Raw genomic sequence first — 15,463 nt, 5'->3', positions numbered from 1 at the left:
TGGACTTTGGGCAAAGTCTAAAGAACAAATCTAGTTTTTTGAAGTCTGTCTGTGACCCGAGAAAGTATGTATGACATTTCCTTCAGTTAAAAAAAAAAAAAAAGGAAATTACAACAGACACATATATACACAGGAAGTTAGACAATGTGTTACTTCTAAGTAATACAAATATTAGTTTTTTTAAATTTCCTATTTCTATGAGTATTTTTTCGTATTTTATATAATTATCCTATTTATCACATTTTATAGAAACAAACTAAGCATTCTTTTTTAAATGCATATATACAAGACTTATCTGATCCATCACCATAAAAACATTTGAAATAAATGTTGATTTTACTTGAAGAAATTTCTACCTTAGGATCTTTCTTTTTTAGTTTTTAATTCCCTTTGTTCCTGTCAATGTTTAATAACCCATTTTAAATCATTCACAGTTTCATATTCTGTTTGGAAAATTAAGCTCATCTTGCTTGAAATTGAATCAGTAATGTTATAGCAGGTTGGGCCTTGTTTCATTTTTAAGGTGAACATTTTTATAAGAGGTAATTTTAGTGTAATTACTAACATCATATATATTTATCTGTATAAACCCACAGGTTAATCTATATCAGTAAAAATTCAGCAACAATGTTGATAGGAATAGACTTAGAAATCATTTTTCATAAATTTTATAAATACAAAAATTGACCTTTAACACAAGCATTTACATTTTTCTTTCTAGATATTTCTGTATCTGTTCCTTTTATCAGTTAATAGAGTATTAACATTTATACCTATTAGATACATTTTATTTCATAATTATTCTCACCTAAATTCAAACAAAAATTAAATGAATCATCAGTAAACTTTAGAGCCAACTGCTTATTTCTTTAACTTTTCAATAAGTTAAAGTCAGTATTTGGTTTTGTTGTTTTGTTAGTGAGGATTGTTCTGGTTAAGTTTGGTTTTTTATAGCATTATGTTTAAGAATAAGGAAACATATTCCTTTTCATTTAAGAATGTGGAAAAAAATGATTAGAAAGTAATATTTCCAAGGAATGATTTCCCCACTTTGTTGATGGATCTTAAAAGGACTAGCCTTTCACTGAAATGCACTGGATTCCTACTGACCTCTTTAATTCTTATACCCAGCTCTTCATCACCAGACTTAAGCTCTAACGCTAAGCTGACGGCGAGCAGAAAGAGCACAGGACAACTCAACGTGAACCCTGGGGCAGCCAGTGGCAACACAGCAGCCGCAGAACGCAGCCGGCATCAAAGGAGCTTCTCTGTGCCCAAGAAGTTCGGTGTTGTCGACCGGTCCTCAGACCCACCTCGGAGTGCCACCCTGGACAGAATTCAGGCCTGTACCCAACAAGGCCTCTCCTCGAAAACCAGAAGCTCGTCCTCCTTGAAGGACAGCCTCACCGACCCATCTCACATAAACCATCCAACCAACCTGTTGGCCACCATCTTTTGGGTCACGGTGGCTTTGATGGAATCCGATTTTGAGTTTGAATACCTAATGGCCCTGAGGCTGTTGAACAGACTGCTGGCTCACATGCCACTTGATAAAGCTGAGAACCGAGAAAAACTAGAGAAACTCCAGGCGCAGCTCAAGTGGGCAGACTTTTCGGGGTTGCAGCAGCTGCTGCTGAAGGGGTTCACCTCCCTCACCACCACCGACCTTACCTTGCAGCTGTTCAGCTTGCTGACTCCAGTGTCCAAAGTATCCATGGTGGACTCGTCTCAAGCCATTGGTAAAGCTCACACTCTTAAGTTCTGGTCACGGTGGAACGTGTGTTTAGTGTAATAAGATAATGTGGGCTTAGTGCTTTTAATGATTGTGTTTAAAAATGGTTCTTTGGGAATAGTTTATTTTTTCTTTTAAAATTTGTATAGAAGTGTTTCTTTAATTTTTTTAAATTTATTTTTTAATGTGCTGGGTCTTTGCTGCAAGCAGGCTTTCTCCAGTTGTGGCAAGTGGGGGCTCCTCTTCATTGTGGTGGCTTCTCTTCATTGTGGTGGCTTCTCTTGTTGCGGAGCTCGGGCTCAAGGGTGCGTGAGCTTCAGCAGTTGCGGCACGTCAGCTGAGTAGTTGCTGCTCCCAGGCTCTAGAGCGCAGGCTCAATAGTTGTGGTGCATGGGCTTAGTTGCTCTGCAGCACGTGGCATCTTCTTGGACCAGGGATCGAACTTGGGTCTCCTACATTGGCAGGAGGATTCTCCACCACTGAGCCACTAGGGAAGCCCTGTATAAGTCTTAACTATGTATATTGTAGATGTTTTTAAGGCAGTCGCATAAAAGGGGCAAGAATAATACATGAGATTTTTCTTTCTGCTTTCCAGATCACATTGCAGACAGTGCTAGTTTATTCCATTGCTCTTATACAGACATTTTCTCTTTTTTCTTAACTCTTAAATCTTTTATTTTTCTGAGCCTTTGTTTTCCTCTTGAAAATTCCCTTGGTTCCCTGTTGTTTTGAATTAAATCAGCAAACCAGATTTTTAATACCATGGCATGTGGCCCACAATTCTTTCCAGGAAGCCAAAGCTTAATACAGTAGAACTAAGCTGCTCCTCATCATTTCAAAGAATCTTTCTGATAATGTAAATTGATTGGCCTGTGTCTTTTCAAACAAGTTTTCCTTGAAATACATTTTTTTGATAAAAACTTCAAACTAGTGCTTCAGTTCATTTTAATCCGCTTTTTAAAATCTATGCCAACAATCATTTTTATTTGCAGCAGTCGATAGCATGACAGCCCTGTACCTGAAAACCACAAATCGACTTCAGTGCCTGCTTTGAACGGACGCCCTTGTGGTTGTACATTTATCATGGATTTTATGTTAGATCAAAGTTACTTCAAAAGGCTGCTTTTGCATCTCCTCGGAATAAAATCTGTAATAGGCCTTCATGCTGTTAATGGCTCAAATGCACCATATTCACATATCTCCATTTGTATCTTCTCTAATCCAGGGTTTCCACTGAATGTCTTGTGTCTTCTGCCCCAGCTGATACAGCATTTTGAAAACCCCAACCAGTTCTGTAAGGATGTAGCTGAGAGAATCGCTCAGGTATGCCTTAAGGCTTCACCCTCAGGCAGATCCAAGACCCGATGTTGGACAGCGGTTACCAGGCCCGGGGTGATAACGTTTCATAAACCTGAAGATACTAACTGATATCACTAGTAATTCACGTTTCTGGGCGGCTGATTCACATGGTCATTATTGAGAAAATAAGTGGGAAAAAATTGGTGAAAATTAAATGACTAAGTATTCTGCAGCTGCCCCAAAAAATGTATCAATCAGTTTTCCAGGCTGCTGGGGCTTAGAGCAAAATTGCTAACATTTCTTCCTTATTCATCAGGCTGTTGTATCACTAGTTGACTTTCTTCTCGTAAAAGGTTTGTTTGGAAGAGAAGAACCCCAAACTTTCCAATCTTGCACACGTCATGACTCTTTATAAAACACACAGCTACACGAGGGACTGTGCCACATGGGTCAATGTGGTCTGCCGGTACCTTCATGAAGCCTATGCTGACATCACCTTGAATATGGTTACCTACCTGGCAGAGGTAAGTTCCTGAATTGAGGATAAAATCTATTATAGTTTCTGTGGGCAAAATAGTGGGCTTCCCTCAGCTCAGTCAGTAGAGAATCTGCCTGCAATGCAGGAGACCCGGGTTCGATTCCTGGGTTGGGAAGATTCCCTGGAGAAGGAAATGGCAATCCACTCCAATATTCTTGCCTGAAAAATCCCGTGGACAGAGGAGCCTGGTGGGCTGACAAGAATCGGACACAACTTAGCGACTAAACCACCACCACCACCATGGGTAAAATATGTGTGTGAAACTGGTAATAAGAGCCTTAACTTCATTTATTGATCATGTATTCACTTACTATGTATTATCATAGATGCTGTATAGAATCAGTTAGACCAACTGATTCTCACAATAACTCAGTGACTATAAAAGAATCGGAGAATCCGCGGGTTTAGTAACCTGCCACAAGCGTAAGGTGTCAGACCAGCCTTTGAAATGATGTATCGCTGCCTCCAAAGCCTAAACTCCTTTTCACTACCCTGGTACCTGTCAGCACATGCCAGAGACAGGAAGATTTTATTCAAATTATTCTGGGTGTTCAAATCTTATTTAAGGACTTGACTATGTTTAATGGCTGTGTGCTCTGAACTCATTAACAAAGCATATATTTTTGAAGATACTCATTTTTTCACCCAATAGATTTGTGTAATTATTTCCTCATTTGTTAACTGTTCAGTTCTTTCGGCCACTTTTGATGTGGAATTTCAGCATTTCTTTGAATCATTTCTATTATCTTTTAGTTTTGAACAGTAACTTTTTTCATTATGTCTGTCACATCAATTTGCTCATTATTTTTCTTTCCTTTTTGAAAATATCATTGACTTCTTTCTTGATTATAAAAGCAGTATGTGTTTGTAGCAGAAAATTCAGAAGGTACAGAACAGTAAAAAGAAAAGAAAAATCATCCAATAATTAAAATTATCCAGAGAGAAACACTAGTAAGATTTTGTTGGGTGTCCTTCCTGTGTTATTTCTGTATAACACACACCCATTTACATCAGTGTTAGCATCATTTACTATATAGAAACTATATATCCCTTCTTTGTTATTTCACTTAATATAGCTAATATCTTTTATTGTCTTTAAAAACGTTCTGTTGAATACATGGTATTTCATCATACAGATTACCATAATTTATGTATCTATTTCCCTAGTGTTTGATATTTAAATTGCTCACAGAGCTTTCTTGTTTTGTGTGGGATTTTTCTTTTTTTTTTTTTTAACCATTATAAATAATGCCGTGGTGAAATCTCATACTTAAATCTTGGTATCTGTCTCTAGGTTTGGAAAAGTTCCTAAAATGTAATTACTATTTCAAAAGATATGAACCCTTTTAGTTATCTTGATCTCAATTGCCAGATTATCCAAGTTACCGTTTCCACCGATGATTTCTACCCCTCCTATAGCCTCCCCAGTATTATCATCAATTTGATAACTTGTAAATGTATCTCTTTTGTTTTCATTTGTAATTTTCAGTCACTGGTGGTGTTTGATGCTTTCCTTTTGAGGTTTATTTTGTTGTATTCCATTGTGTGAATTTTTTTAGGTCTTTAAAAAAATTTTTATAAGCATTTTTCTTTTTTAAAAGAGCTTTTATTTACTTACTTATTAGGCTGTGCTGCATGGCATTGTGGGATCTTAGTTTCTCGAGCAGGAATCACACCCTGTGCCCCCTGCTGTGGAAGAAGCACAGAGGCTTCACCACGGGACCACCGGGGAAGTCCCTGAATATTATATTTATATATCAGACCTACAGCATTGCCTTTGATAACATCTCCCCCTCTTCAGTAGTTAGGATTTTCTTCTCCTTTCTAAGGAAATGTGCAGTCGTAAAGGTACTAGGAGACCGTGGTGCTTCTGTGTAGAATCTGGTGTCAGATGACTCACCCTGCCGTTGCCCCCACAGCTGCTGGAGAAGGGCCTCCCCAGCATGCAGCAGCCCCTCCTGCAGGTGATCCACAGTCTGCTCAGCTACATGGACCTTTCTGTCGTGCCTGTAAAGCAGTTCAATGTGGAAGTTCTGAAGACCATTGAAAAATACGTGCAAGTGAGTATTGAACCAGGATGTTTCCAGACAGTCGTTCCAGAAAGACAGCCTTTGCATGGAGCTTGTACTTGGCCATAGTTTTATGGGTGCCAGGCTGCGTGTTCATTTATCAATGTCCATAACACACTGAGAGCGGCCAAGACAGTGGCTGACCAGCACCCTGAGCGGTGTCCTGAGGAGAAAGACAGGACCAGGCCCCATCACGTTCCTGAGCCTTCAGAGGACACGTCTCTGCCTCCTGAGCTTAAAGGCCAGATACTGAAAGCATGTCCTGGCTTGAGGGGCAGGGGCAAGGTCTTGTTTGAGGGGTTCTATTTCAAAGGAGAAGGAAGAAGCAACTTGTGTGTGCCTGGTTCCAGACCAGGTGTTTTAGATGAGAAGGGTTAATTCAGAGGAGAAAATTGTCACTTAGGGTCAAAGGAACTAAGGCTAAGAAATGGCATACTTATACTTGAAGATACTCCAACAAACAAAACACTGTGTACTTGGTGAGTTTCAGAGTTTAAGGGCAAATGCTCGGCTTTCTCTGGTTAAATTGATTGACTAAGCTTGACAATTTTAAACAATTTTTTCCCCATCTTCACTTCACCAGTCACATTACTTGCAGATTTTGCAAATACTAAAAATGATTTTCAAGCTTTTTTTTCCCTCCAAGTGGCATTGCTCCAGTAACAGTTGTACCATGTGGTAGATGTTCATTATCGCTTTCTGACTTGACACTCACGAGAGACAGAGGGTCAGTTCACATCTTTGCCCCTTGTTCAAAAAAAAAAATTGTTTTATTAGACTACCTGTTCTTAGGCCTGTGGATCATCCCTGGTACTTGCGATCTTATCCTGAATGGTGGCTAATTTCATATCAAACCATGACCTCCCTTGTGCAGAATTTAACAATGAAGGGAATGCGTTTTACTTCATGTGCTTTTATTCCAAGTCCTAGACAAATAATCATGTTTATCAGGCTGGTTATCCATGTTCAGTATTTTTATGGGAGAAGTGTCTCGGTCTGCCTGGGAGTCGTCAGAGACACAAAGATGGTGAAACACAATGCGACTTTCAGGAAGAGTAGGAGTTGGATAAGGAAGGAGAGGAAGGGCATTCCAGGATGAGAGAATAGCATGAGGAAACGCACAGAGGCTAGAGACATCGGCTGGTATGGCGAATTCCAGGGGAGATTACCCATGTAGGCCTTGCTCGAAGAGTGTGGACTCCTCCTTGTCCACCAGGAGGAGCTCTTGAAGATGTTTAAGCGGGGAAGTGGCTTGAGCTGAAGATGCTGGAAAGATCACTGTAGCTGGAATGGGTTTGATGGACCCAAGGAGAGGCTGCAAGTGGGGAAACCAGTTAAGAGACCACTGAAATAGTCCAGGGAGGATTCAGCTGAGTCAGTGCCAACAGGAATGGAGGTGGGCAGGGGTAGAGGTCAGATTCTCAGGAGGGAGGGAAGAGGGGAGTTAAGAATGGTTCCCAGACTCCGGGGTTAGGTCATGGGGAAGACACGGACAAGAAGAGAAGAGGGCTGAGGGCAGAGGGCAGACGCCCAGGAAGCAAATGGAGCAGAAAGAGCCAGAGAAGCAGGAAGCGTGGATGGAAACTGGAGGCAGGGAGAATCTTGAGGAGTGAGGGAACAGTAGCGTAACTGCAATGGAGGGTGGAGCTTTTTTTGTTTTGTTTCGGTTTTCAAATTAAGGAAGTACCTCATTAGCAAAAGTGGTACCTTGTTATTTTAAACTTCTGTTTATTTGAATGTGGACAAAACTGTTTTTTTATTTGCTTATTTCCTAAATGTAGGTCCTCTTACAGATAAATTATCTTTTTTATGTCATTTGCCTTTTACTTATCAAAGGATTTCCTGCACTGTTTTAAATCAGTGAGTTCTGACAGGTCATGAGAAGCTTCAGTAGCTAAGAGCATGTTAGTTTTTTTTTAATGAAATAAGTTTTTAAGTATTGACTGTTTCATTTCCTTCAGAGCGTTCACTGGAGAGAAGCTCTGAATATTTTGAAGCTGGTGGTTTCTCGATCTGCCAGCCTCGTTTTGCCTTCCTACCAACACAGCGACCTCTCAAAGATAGAAATACATCGAGTGTGGACGAGCTCATCCAAGGAATTACCTGGAAAAACCCTAGACTTCCACTTTGATATCTCAGAGGTATGTTAACTGTTCCCGTAAACTTTAGCATGAATACATAGTAGCAAAGTTCTAAACTAGCAGCCTAGAGAAGGGGAGACTTCCTTTACATTTATGTCAAATGAAAGCTTCTAAGGCCTAATGAGGTTCTATTTTTTTTCTTTTTTAAGAACACATTCACAGGGGCTCTCATTTGGCAGCTTTTAAAAATAGAAGCTAGCCTCAGTTATGTAAAAACGATTCCACAGAAAAGACAATTTTTAAAATGGAATGATCTTAAGCATTTTAAACCATGAGCTTCACTCATTCTTTATCTGACTGCTGCCACGTCCTGTCTGGTATCTGCAACCTTCTTTCCTGAACTGTAGCCAAACCAGTGAATGACCGAGATTTATGGAATCTGCCCTTATGGTCATTTCCCCAAGCCACACTGCTTTTTTTTCTTTAATAATTTTTTTAAGTTGATATGTTGTGTTTTCATTTTTATTAAGTTCCAATTTTTTTGGTGGGGTCACACGGCATGCAGGATTTTAGTTGCCCGACCAGGGATCAAACCCACCGGCCCTGCAGTGGGCACATGGAGCTCTAAAAACTGAACCATCAGGGAAGTCTCCCACACTGCTTTTTACAGAACCACTATTTAAATTCTTGCCTTAAGAAAGAAAGGAATGTGGAGAGAAGAGACCTATGAACCAAACTAAGGAGTCAGGAAGAAAAGAGGACACAAATTAGTCCGATTTACCTGCTGGTCCATGAACAAACTTTTGGAAACCTGCACTTAAGTATGTTAGTCTAAGATATAAAAATACATTTGCTTTCCTGTCTCTCTTACCCCATGACCGATAAGCCCCCTAAAGCAGAAACCATGGTCTGTCCACTTTGTAATTACGGTCTGTACAGTGTCTAATGCATGAACGTACTTCATGCATATTCTTCAGCTTGGCTGAATGAATCAGTTCACTGAAGGAATAGACTAGGTCTGCTGACATGCAACTTATCAGCTCAGTTGTAGCCAGATTGGGTTTTTTCAAACAATCGTCCCATTGACCATTCAACACTCAGGGTGAGACGCTGTTTATTGCTACTGTTGTGATGTTTATATATGACATTAAGGTATCAAATCAATATTTTTCCATTTTAAACAGCTTATATTGCTCGGGTAGGAGAGGGGCGCTTACTCTTTTACTAAAGTTTATTCTGTTCCAAATTGGAGAAGGAAATGGCAACCCACTCCAGTGTTCTTGCCTGGAGAATCCCAGGGACGGAGGAGCCTGGTGGGCTGCCGTCTATGGGGTCGCACAGAGTCAGACACGACTGAGTGACTTAGCAACAGCAGTTAGCATTCTGTTCCAAAGAAGTACAGAAGACCTGTAGCCAGTCAGCTGCACGCCCCAGAGACCCAGTTGCTCCAGAAAGATGGGCCTGGAGAGACAGGTGGAACACGCCCAGCCAGTGTCTCTCATCTCTGAATGGGGGCCTGTGAACAGGTTTCTGCAGAGACCCCCTTGGGGCTGAAGTTTGGGAGGTGCTGCCTACCCAGCTACCACATTACAGACCTCTCAGGAAGTGAAATTTCTTAAATGTTGCCCAAGAACCTGGCCGTGACTGTTTCATTTAAATAATTGAAAACATAGATTTAAATAAATTTTTAAATACTTGAGAGTATAAGGTTGGTGATTACAGGTTGGGATGAGGGGAAGGAATTTTGGTCTTAAGAAAGTCTTTCAAACTTAAACATCTGAAAATGATTTGCTTTCCTGCATGTTTCCCTTCTCATCTTTACAGTCATTTCTGAAGTGCATTTAAGAACAAGCAATTGGATTTGTTTTCAGTTGCTCAAGAGGGTGGGAAGGTGTTGAAGATGCAAAATGGTTTTTGTGTTAGTCACTCAGTTGTGTCTGACTCTTTGCAACCTCAGGGGCTGTAGCTTGCCAGGCTCCTCTTCCCATGGAATTCTCCAGGCAAGAACACTGGAGTGGGTAGTCACTCCCTTATCCAGGGTATCTTCCCAACCCAGAGTCGGGTCTCCTACATTGCAGGCAGATTCTTTACCATCTGAGCCACTAGGGAAGCAAAATGGTTTAGGATGTGTTCTTGAACATCAGGGAAATGAGCCTCCGCATAACACTGAACTTCTCTACATTTTCATCAAATAAGCAGTTCTTGGTTGCTGCTGGGAGACCGAGCCACGTACCAAGGACTGTGGATGAGACAGAAGAATGTATGCTTCTCTGCTCTTTTCCCTGCAGACGCCCATCATTGGGAGACGGTATGATGAACTGCAGAACTCCTCTGGGCGTGATGGGAAGCCCAGGGCCATGGCCGTCACCCGGAGTGCATCCTCCACCTCCTCAGGCTCCAATTCCAACGTCCTTGTCCCTGTCAGCTGGAAAAGGCCCCAGTATTCCCAGGTAAAGAGTCCTCGACTCGCAGGATTGGACGGGAGCTTAGGGGGCCCGTTGAACCCAGCTGTGATATGCGATTTGGGCAGCCACCCTCCTGATGTCACCCACCTGGGCATCAGCACTTCAGTGATGAGGAGCTCATAGCATCCGTATTCCGAGGGGACCCCTTTACTCTCTAAAGAGTTCATTATGTTGAGTTGAATGAAGTCTGACACTCTGTTGCTTCTACTTATTGATCCTAGTTCTCTTAAGGCTTAGAAAATGCAATCAGATCTCTCACATGGCAGCCCTTCAGACACTTAACCTACCCACTCTACCACTCACCCAAATGAGTCCTCTTTCCTCCAAATAATAAATCCTAGTTCTCCCAACCAATCCTCTGTGGCAGGGCTGCATGCTGCCGGCCCTGGATCCAGTCAAGGGGTTCATGCATGGCTGACATGAGCGGAGCAGGCGCCCAGATTCCTCCGTGCTTGCCTTGTCTCTTTTCACTCTATGGGTTATTGATGTCACCGGACTTGCTGTCAAGTGAAACCTGTGCATTATTTGGGGCTCTTTGGGTGACATGTGCCAGAAGCCCAGTGAAAAACTGCCTGAAGTGAAAAAGGCATGTGTTCACTCCTGTATCACGGCTTCAAGTGGAGCTGGATTCTAGCACACACACTCCTTAGACCCTCTCCCTCCTCCTCACGGCCTCACCTTCCCGTCCCAAAGTCCTGCTTTCCTCTCTGCTGACTTCATCCTCAGGCAGGCTCTTCCCTGTGAGGCACCAGCGACCTCTGGCAGCTCCAGATTTACATGGTCTTTGCCTCTGACCATTTCGGGGTAGAGGCCTTCCCTCCCTGATATCCACAGCAATTCTAGAGAAAATTAAAGTGTTAGTCGCTCAGCCGTGTCGGACTCTTGGCTGACCCCATGGACTGTAGCCCACCAGGCTTCTCTGTCCATGGGATTTTCCAGGCAAGAATACTGGAGTGGGTTGCCATTCCCTTCTCCAGGGGATCTTCCCAACCCAGGGATCGAACCTGGGTCTCCTGTACTGCAGGCAGATTGTGTACTGTCTGAGCCACCAGGGAAGCCCCATTCTAGAGAAAGGATTCTTGCAATCCCTACGAGGGAAGAAAAGTATCCCCTGGTGGGAGAAGAGCCGTACCAAGATGAAAAGGAGCTGCGTTACCAGGAGAAGGAGAAGTGGATGTGGACGCTGTGCAGAGGGAAACCCCTTAGTGTGCACGCCCAGCAGGACTCATCCTCACTCTCAGAGGCTGGGAAGATGGAGCCCCCAGCGCAGCCCCTGCTGGAGCTGAGCTGGTGCTCAGTGGGTGTTCACTGTGAGCTGAACAGAGAACCCGCTCTACTCTCTTGGGGGTTTGGAAAAGAGAAGACACATGCACAGCCCTGTTCCATGTTCCTCTGTGTTGACTCCTTCCCAGAACTGCAGAATGCCCACTAAAACCTAGAGAAAGAGGTTAAGGAATCTTCTGCCATTCTTCAACACCAAGGGCCTCCTGTCTTTGACCTTGAAGTGACACCATATTGAGTGTCTCAAGAAGGATGCAGGGAACTGAGTTACATCAAGAAGGAAAATCTGTGAATGATCCTGGCCTCCTTGCAGGCTCCCTATTAACTTAAATCAGGTTAAAAAGGGAAAAAAATCATTTTCAAGCGATTAGGGTGATTGCTTTAAGAGTAGTTCTGAAGCATGTTGACATTTTTCAGCTCTGGTTACTCATCTTTTTTCATTCTCAACTCACCCATCATTCTGAGACCTACTTTATCTATGTCATTGGAAAAGGTGATGGTTTCTGGAAGAATCCCAATGCTTAAGGAACTGAAAAGTAAGGTTTATGAAGAAAAGCAAAAGGAATTGAATCTGTTTAACTATAGGAAGAATAAGTTGAGAAAGATTTAACATGGCTTGCAAATAGTCAAATTTAAATCTGCAGAAAGTAAAGCTATCCTCCCATTTGGGGTAAAGAGATTTGTTTTGTAACATAGGAGATTTAATTTAGGTGTAAGGAAGGGCTTGCTAATGACTGAAAGTTGTAGCACACAAGAAAGATGACCAAGGGGAGTAATGAGTATCTGCTAAGAACCAAGGGATTGACTTTCATATCCTCTCCCTTAGGAATGTTCAGAACAGCACTGTCCAGTAGACATACAATGTGAGCCTCATTTAAGTATTTCTAACAGTCATCTTTCTAAAAAAGAAAAAAGAAAAAAAGGCAGGTCAAGTTAATTTTAGTAACATTTTAGCTAATATGTCTAAAATATTTTTCAGCATATAATCAATATATAGTCATTGATGAGCTATTTCACACTCGTCTTTCATACCAGCTCTTCCTGTGTTTTACATCTCTCTGTTCTCTGGGTACATCTCAGTATATTAGCCCCGTGTGGCTGATGGCCACAGGATGAGAGCAGATTTGATCACAGGTCCCCAGATTAAAACCTGTGTGCTTCTTTTCCAGAAGAGGACCAAAGAGAAGTTGGTGCACGTCCTTTCTCTGTGTGGCCAGGAAGTAGGATTAAGCAAGAATCCATCCGTAAGTTCTGTCGTGTGTCATATTTATTTTGGTATCGGTATTGCTTTTGCTTTTGGTCTTGTAGTTTAGATGATTCAACTATGAATTACAAGTATGATATCCATCATCTTGATCAATCTCTTAGACTTGTCTCCACACTATGATTTTTAATATTACTTAGTTCAGAAACACTGAAAGATGGTATTGGCTGTCTGCTCCAGTTGGCAAATAGAAACTCAAGTTGGTAAATAAAAACTCAAGTTATTTTTATGTTTTAGTATCTAGATTTTTAAAGAATATACCCAGACTTTCTTAAAATAGGTGATGTGACACTCCTGCACTACTGTACCCGACATACGCGCCTTTGGCGTGTAATTTTACTCTGTGCACACATTTAACGTGATGTCACTGTTTTACTCATGAAAAGGTGAAAACAGTGATGTGTTTTTTTTCTTGCATAAACTTCTACTGATATTACAGTTGGAAAAAAATATATACCATTGGGCTTTGAAATAAAATGAATAAGTAAAGTACCAGAAGTTAACTTCTGAAGCTTTTTTAAAAATTTAGAAAATTAAAATTGTGTGTGCAAACACTGCGGCAAAAGGTTTGGTTTTGCCAGGTATTTTTATTTCATCTGTATTATAGCATCTTTATTAGTAACCAAAAAAGAAATTTGCAAACCAAGTTATTTTCAAGTAAAGTAAGAACCAGCAAATGGTTTCTCTGTGGAGTTGCTTTTAAAATTCCAAAATGTATATGCTAATGTAGTTCATGACTGGGTGAAATACAAGAGACTCATAGGTTCCTAGAGTAAAGGCTGATACTTACTATCACCCTGGAATGCACTCCAGCAAGAGGCACCTTCCAAGTTGCTGACTGGTGGGTTTGCTGCTGCCCCTGTGACATCACGGAGGGCAGAGGGACCAGGGATGACGACAGGGAGGGCGGGCGGAGCCTCCCAGCCCACCAAGAAGGGGAATGCAGCCTTTATCTCCACAGCAGCACAGCCAGCGGGGCCATTTCTCTCTGTCCCTGTGGTTACACTTTCCCCTTCAGATCCCAACTGCCTGCTTCTGTGCTGTGGCCTTTCAAGCTAGAACTGTTTACTGTGTTACAAATAAGAAAAGCCACACTAACTAGGAAAGGGAGCATTCAGCTGAGGAAATCAGAGTGCTAGTCTCTCCGTGGATGGACCTAGAGACTGTCATAGAGTGAAGTAAGTCAGAAAGAGAAGAACACCATGTAATACCACTTACATGTGGAACCTAGAAAAAGGGCACAAGTGAACTTATTTGCAAAGCAACACAGAGACACAGATGTAGGAACAAATATGGATACCAAGCAGGGGAACGGTGGGTGGGATGAACTGGGAGATTGGGATTGACAATATATACAATATCGATTAAAAGACGCTTACTCCTTGGAAGGAAAGTTATGACCAACCTAGATAGCATATTCAAAAGCAGAGACATTACTTTGCCAACAAAGGTCCGTCTAGTCAAGGCTATGGTTTTTCCTGTGGTCATGTATGGATGTGAGAGTTGGACTATAAAGAAAGCTGAGCACTGAAGAATTGATGCTTTTGAACTGTGGTGTTGGAGAAGACTCTTGAGAAGTCCCTTGGACAGCAAGGAGATCCAACCAGTCCATTCTGAAGGAGATCAGCCCTGGGATTTCTTTGGAAGGAATGATGCTAAAGCTGAAACTCCAGTACTTTGGCCACCTCATGCGAAGAGTTGACTCATTGGAAAAGACTCTAATGCTGGGAGGGATTGGGGGCAGGAGGAGAAGGGGACGACAGAGGATGAGGTGGCTGGATGGCATCACTGACTCGATGGACGTGAGTTTGAGTGGACTCTGGGAGATGGTGATGGACAGGGAGGCCCGGCGTGCTGCGATTCATGGGGTCGCAAAGAGTCGGACACACCTGACTGACTGAACTGAACTGACACTATTGATACTATGTATAAAATACTAATAGATGACTAATGAGAACCTCCTGTATAGCACAGGGAACTCCACTCAGTGCTCTGTAGTCACCTAGTGGGAAGGAAATCTAAAGAAGAGGGGATATATATACACATATAACTGATTCACTTTGCTATACAGTAGAAACTGACACATTAAAAAAAAAAGAATTCTAGTGCCTCATCTCTCCCTGACTAGGTGGCTGGTCGTCAGTGCTGTTTATCTCAGGTACCATTTGCAGTCCCTGTACAGACTGTGTGTTGTGCCACTGTATAAAAACCTAGTGCAAATCCTATGACTGTTCTTAAAACACTGGAGGAAAAAAAAGTATATTTAAAATCCATTTACTTTTTCCTGTTGAGAGACAGTTGTTATATTTAAATTGTTATGAATGAATTTTTACTTTCAAGGAAGACCAAGAGGTTATAATGGTTAAATTAAAAGAACATTGTTCATTTTGTTTAATATCAGTCTATATGTTCAGGAGAGGCTGCAGAGCAAAACATTGAGATTTATTTCAAGTCTATTATTCCTAAGAAGTTATATTAAAATGGCCCAAGAAAAAAGAACCTATACATATAATTTTAAAATGCTGACATACTAAAATTTTAGTAGAAAAAAAAAGTTTTGTTTAAATCAACAGGACAGGAATTTGAGTGTGAATTCTGAACACGGCTGCTCAGCTTCTCTTCTGTAATTCAAATGAACAAGTTCTGTACTTCTTGACTTAGGTTTCTTTTTCTTTACCAGTTCCTGATTTATCTCTCAGAGGGTTAAATCCTTTGCTCTCACAGTTCATTCTAT

The 15,463-nt window shown here is 41.6% G+C and overlaps 1 protein-coding gene across 17 annotated transcripts in view; it reads left to right on the top strand.

The window, feature by feature from the left end:
• The window catches only part of FRY (FRY microtubule binding protein), a 428,392-nt gene that overhangs the window by 381,598 nt on the left and 31,331 nt on the right, over positions 1–15,463 (top strand). For 16 of the 17 annotated variants that reach the window (XM_055542409.1, XM_055542410.1, XM_055542407.1 and 13 more), the window contains 7 exons: positions 1,132–1,739; positions 2,958–3,055; positions 3,385–3,555; positions 5,489–5,629; positions 7,600–7,779; positions 10,008–10,169; positions 12,635–12,709. In XM_055542409.1, coding sequence (XP_055398384.1) covers positions 1,132–1,739; positions 2,958–3,055; positions 3,385–3,555; positions 5,489–5,629; positions 7,600–7,779; positions 10,008–10,169; positions 12,635–12,709 — 1,435 coding nt within the window. The remainder of the gene's footprint in view (positions 1–1,131; positions 1,740–2,957; positions 3,056–3,384; positions 3,556–5,488; positions 5,630–7,599; positions 7,780–10,007; positions 10,170–12,634; positions 12,710–15,463) is intronic. The other variant, XM_055542396.1, reaches the window with a different exon arrangement.

Source organism: Bubalus kerabau, chromosome 12 (genome assembly GCF_029407905.1).
Source record: "Bubalus kerabau isolate K-KA32 ecotype Philippines breed swamp buffalo chromosome 12, PCC_UOA_SB_1v2, whole genome shotgun sequence".
NCBI classification, from domain to species: domain Eukaryota; kingdom Metazoa; phylum Chordata; class Mammalia; order Artiodactyla; family Bovidae; genus Bubalus; species Bubalus kerabau.
The sequence above is the reverse complement of the archived record's forward strand: the minus strand, read 5'-3'. Positions and strand labels throughout refer to the sequence as shown.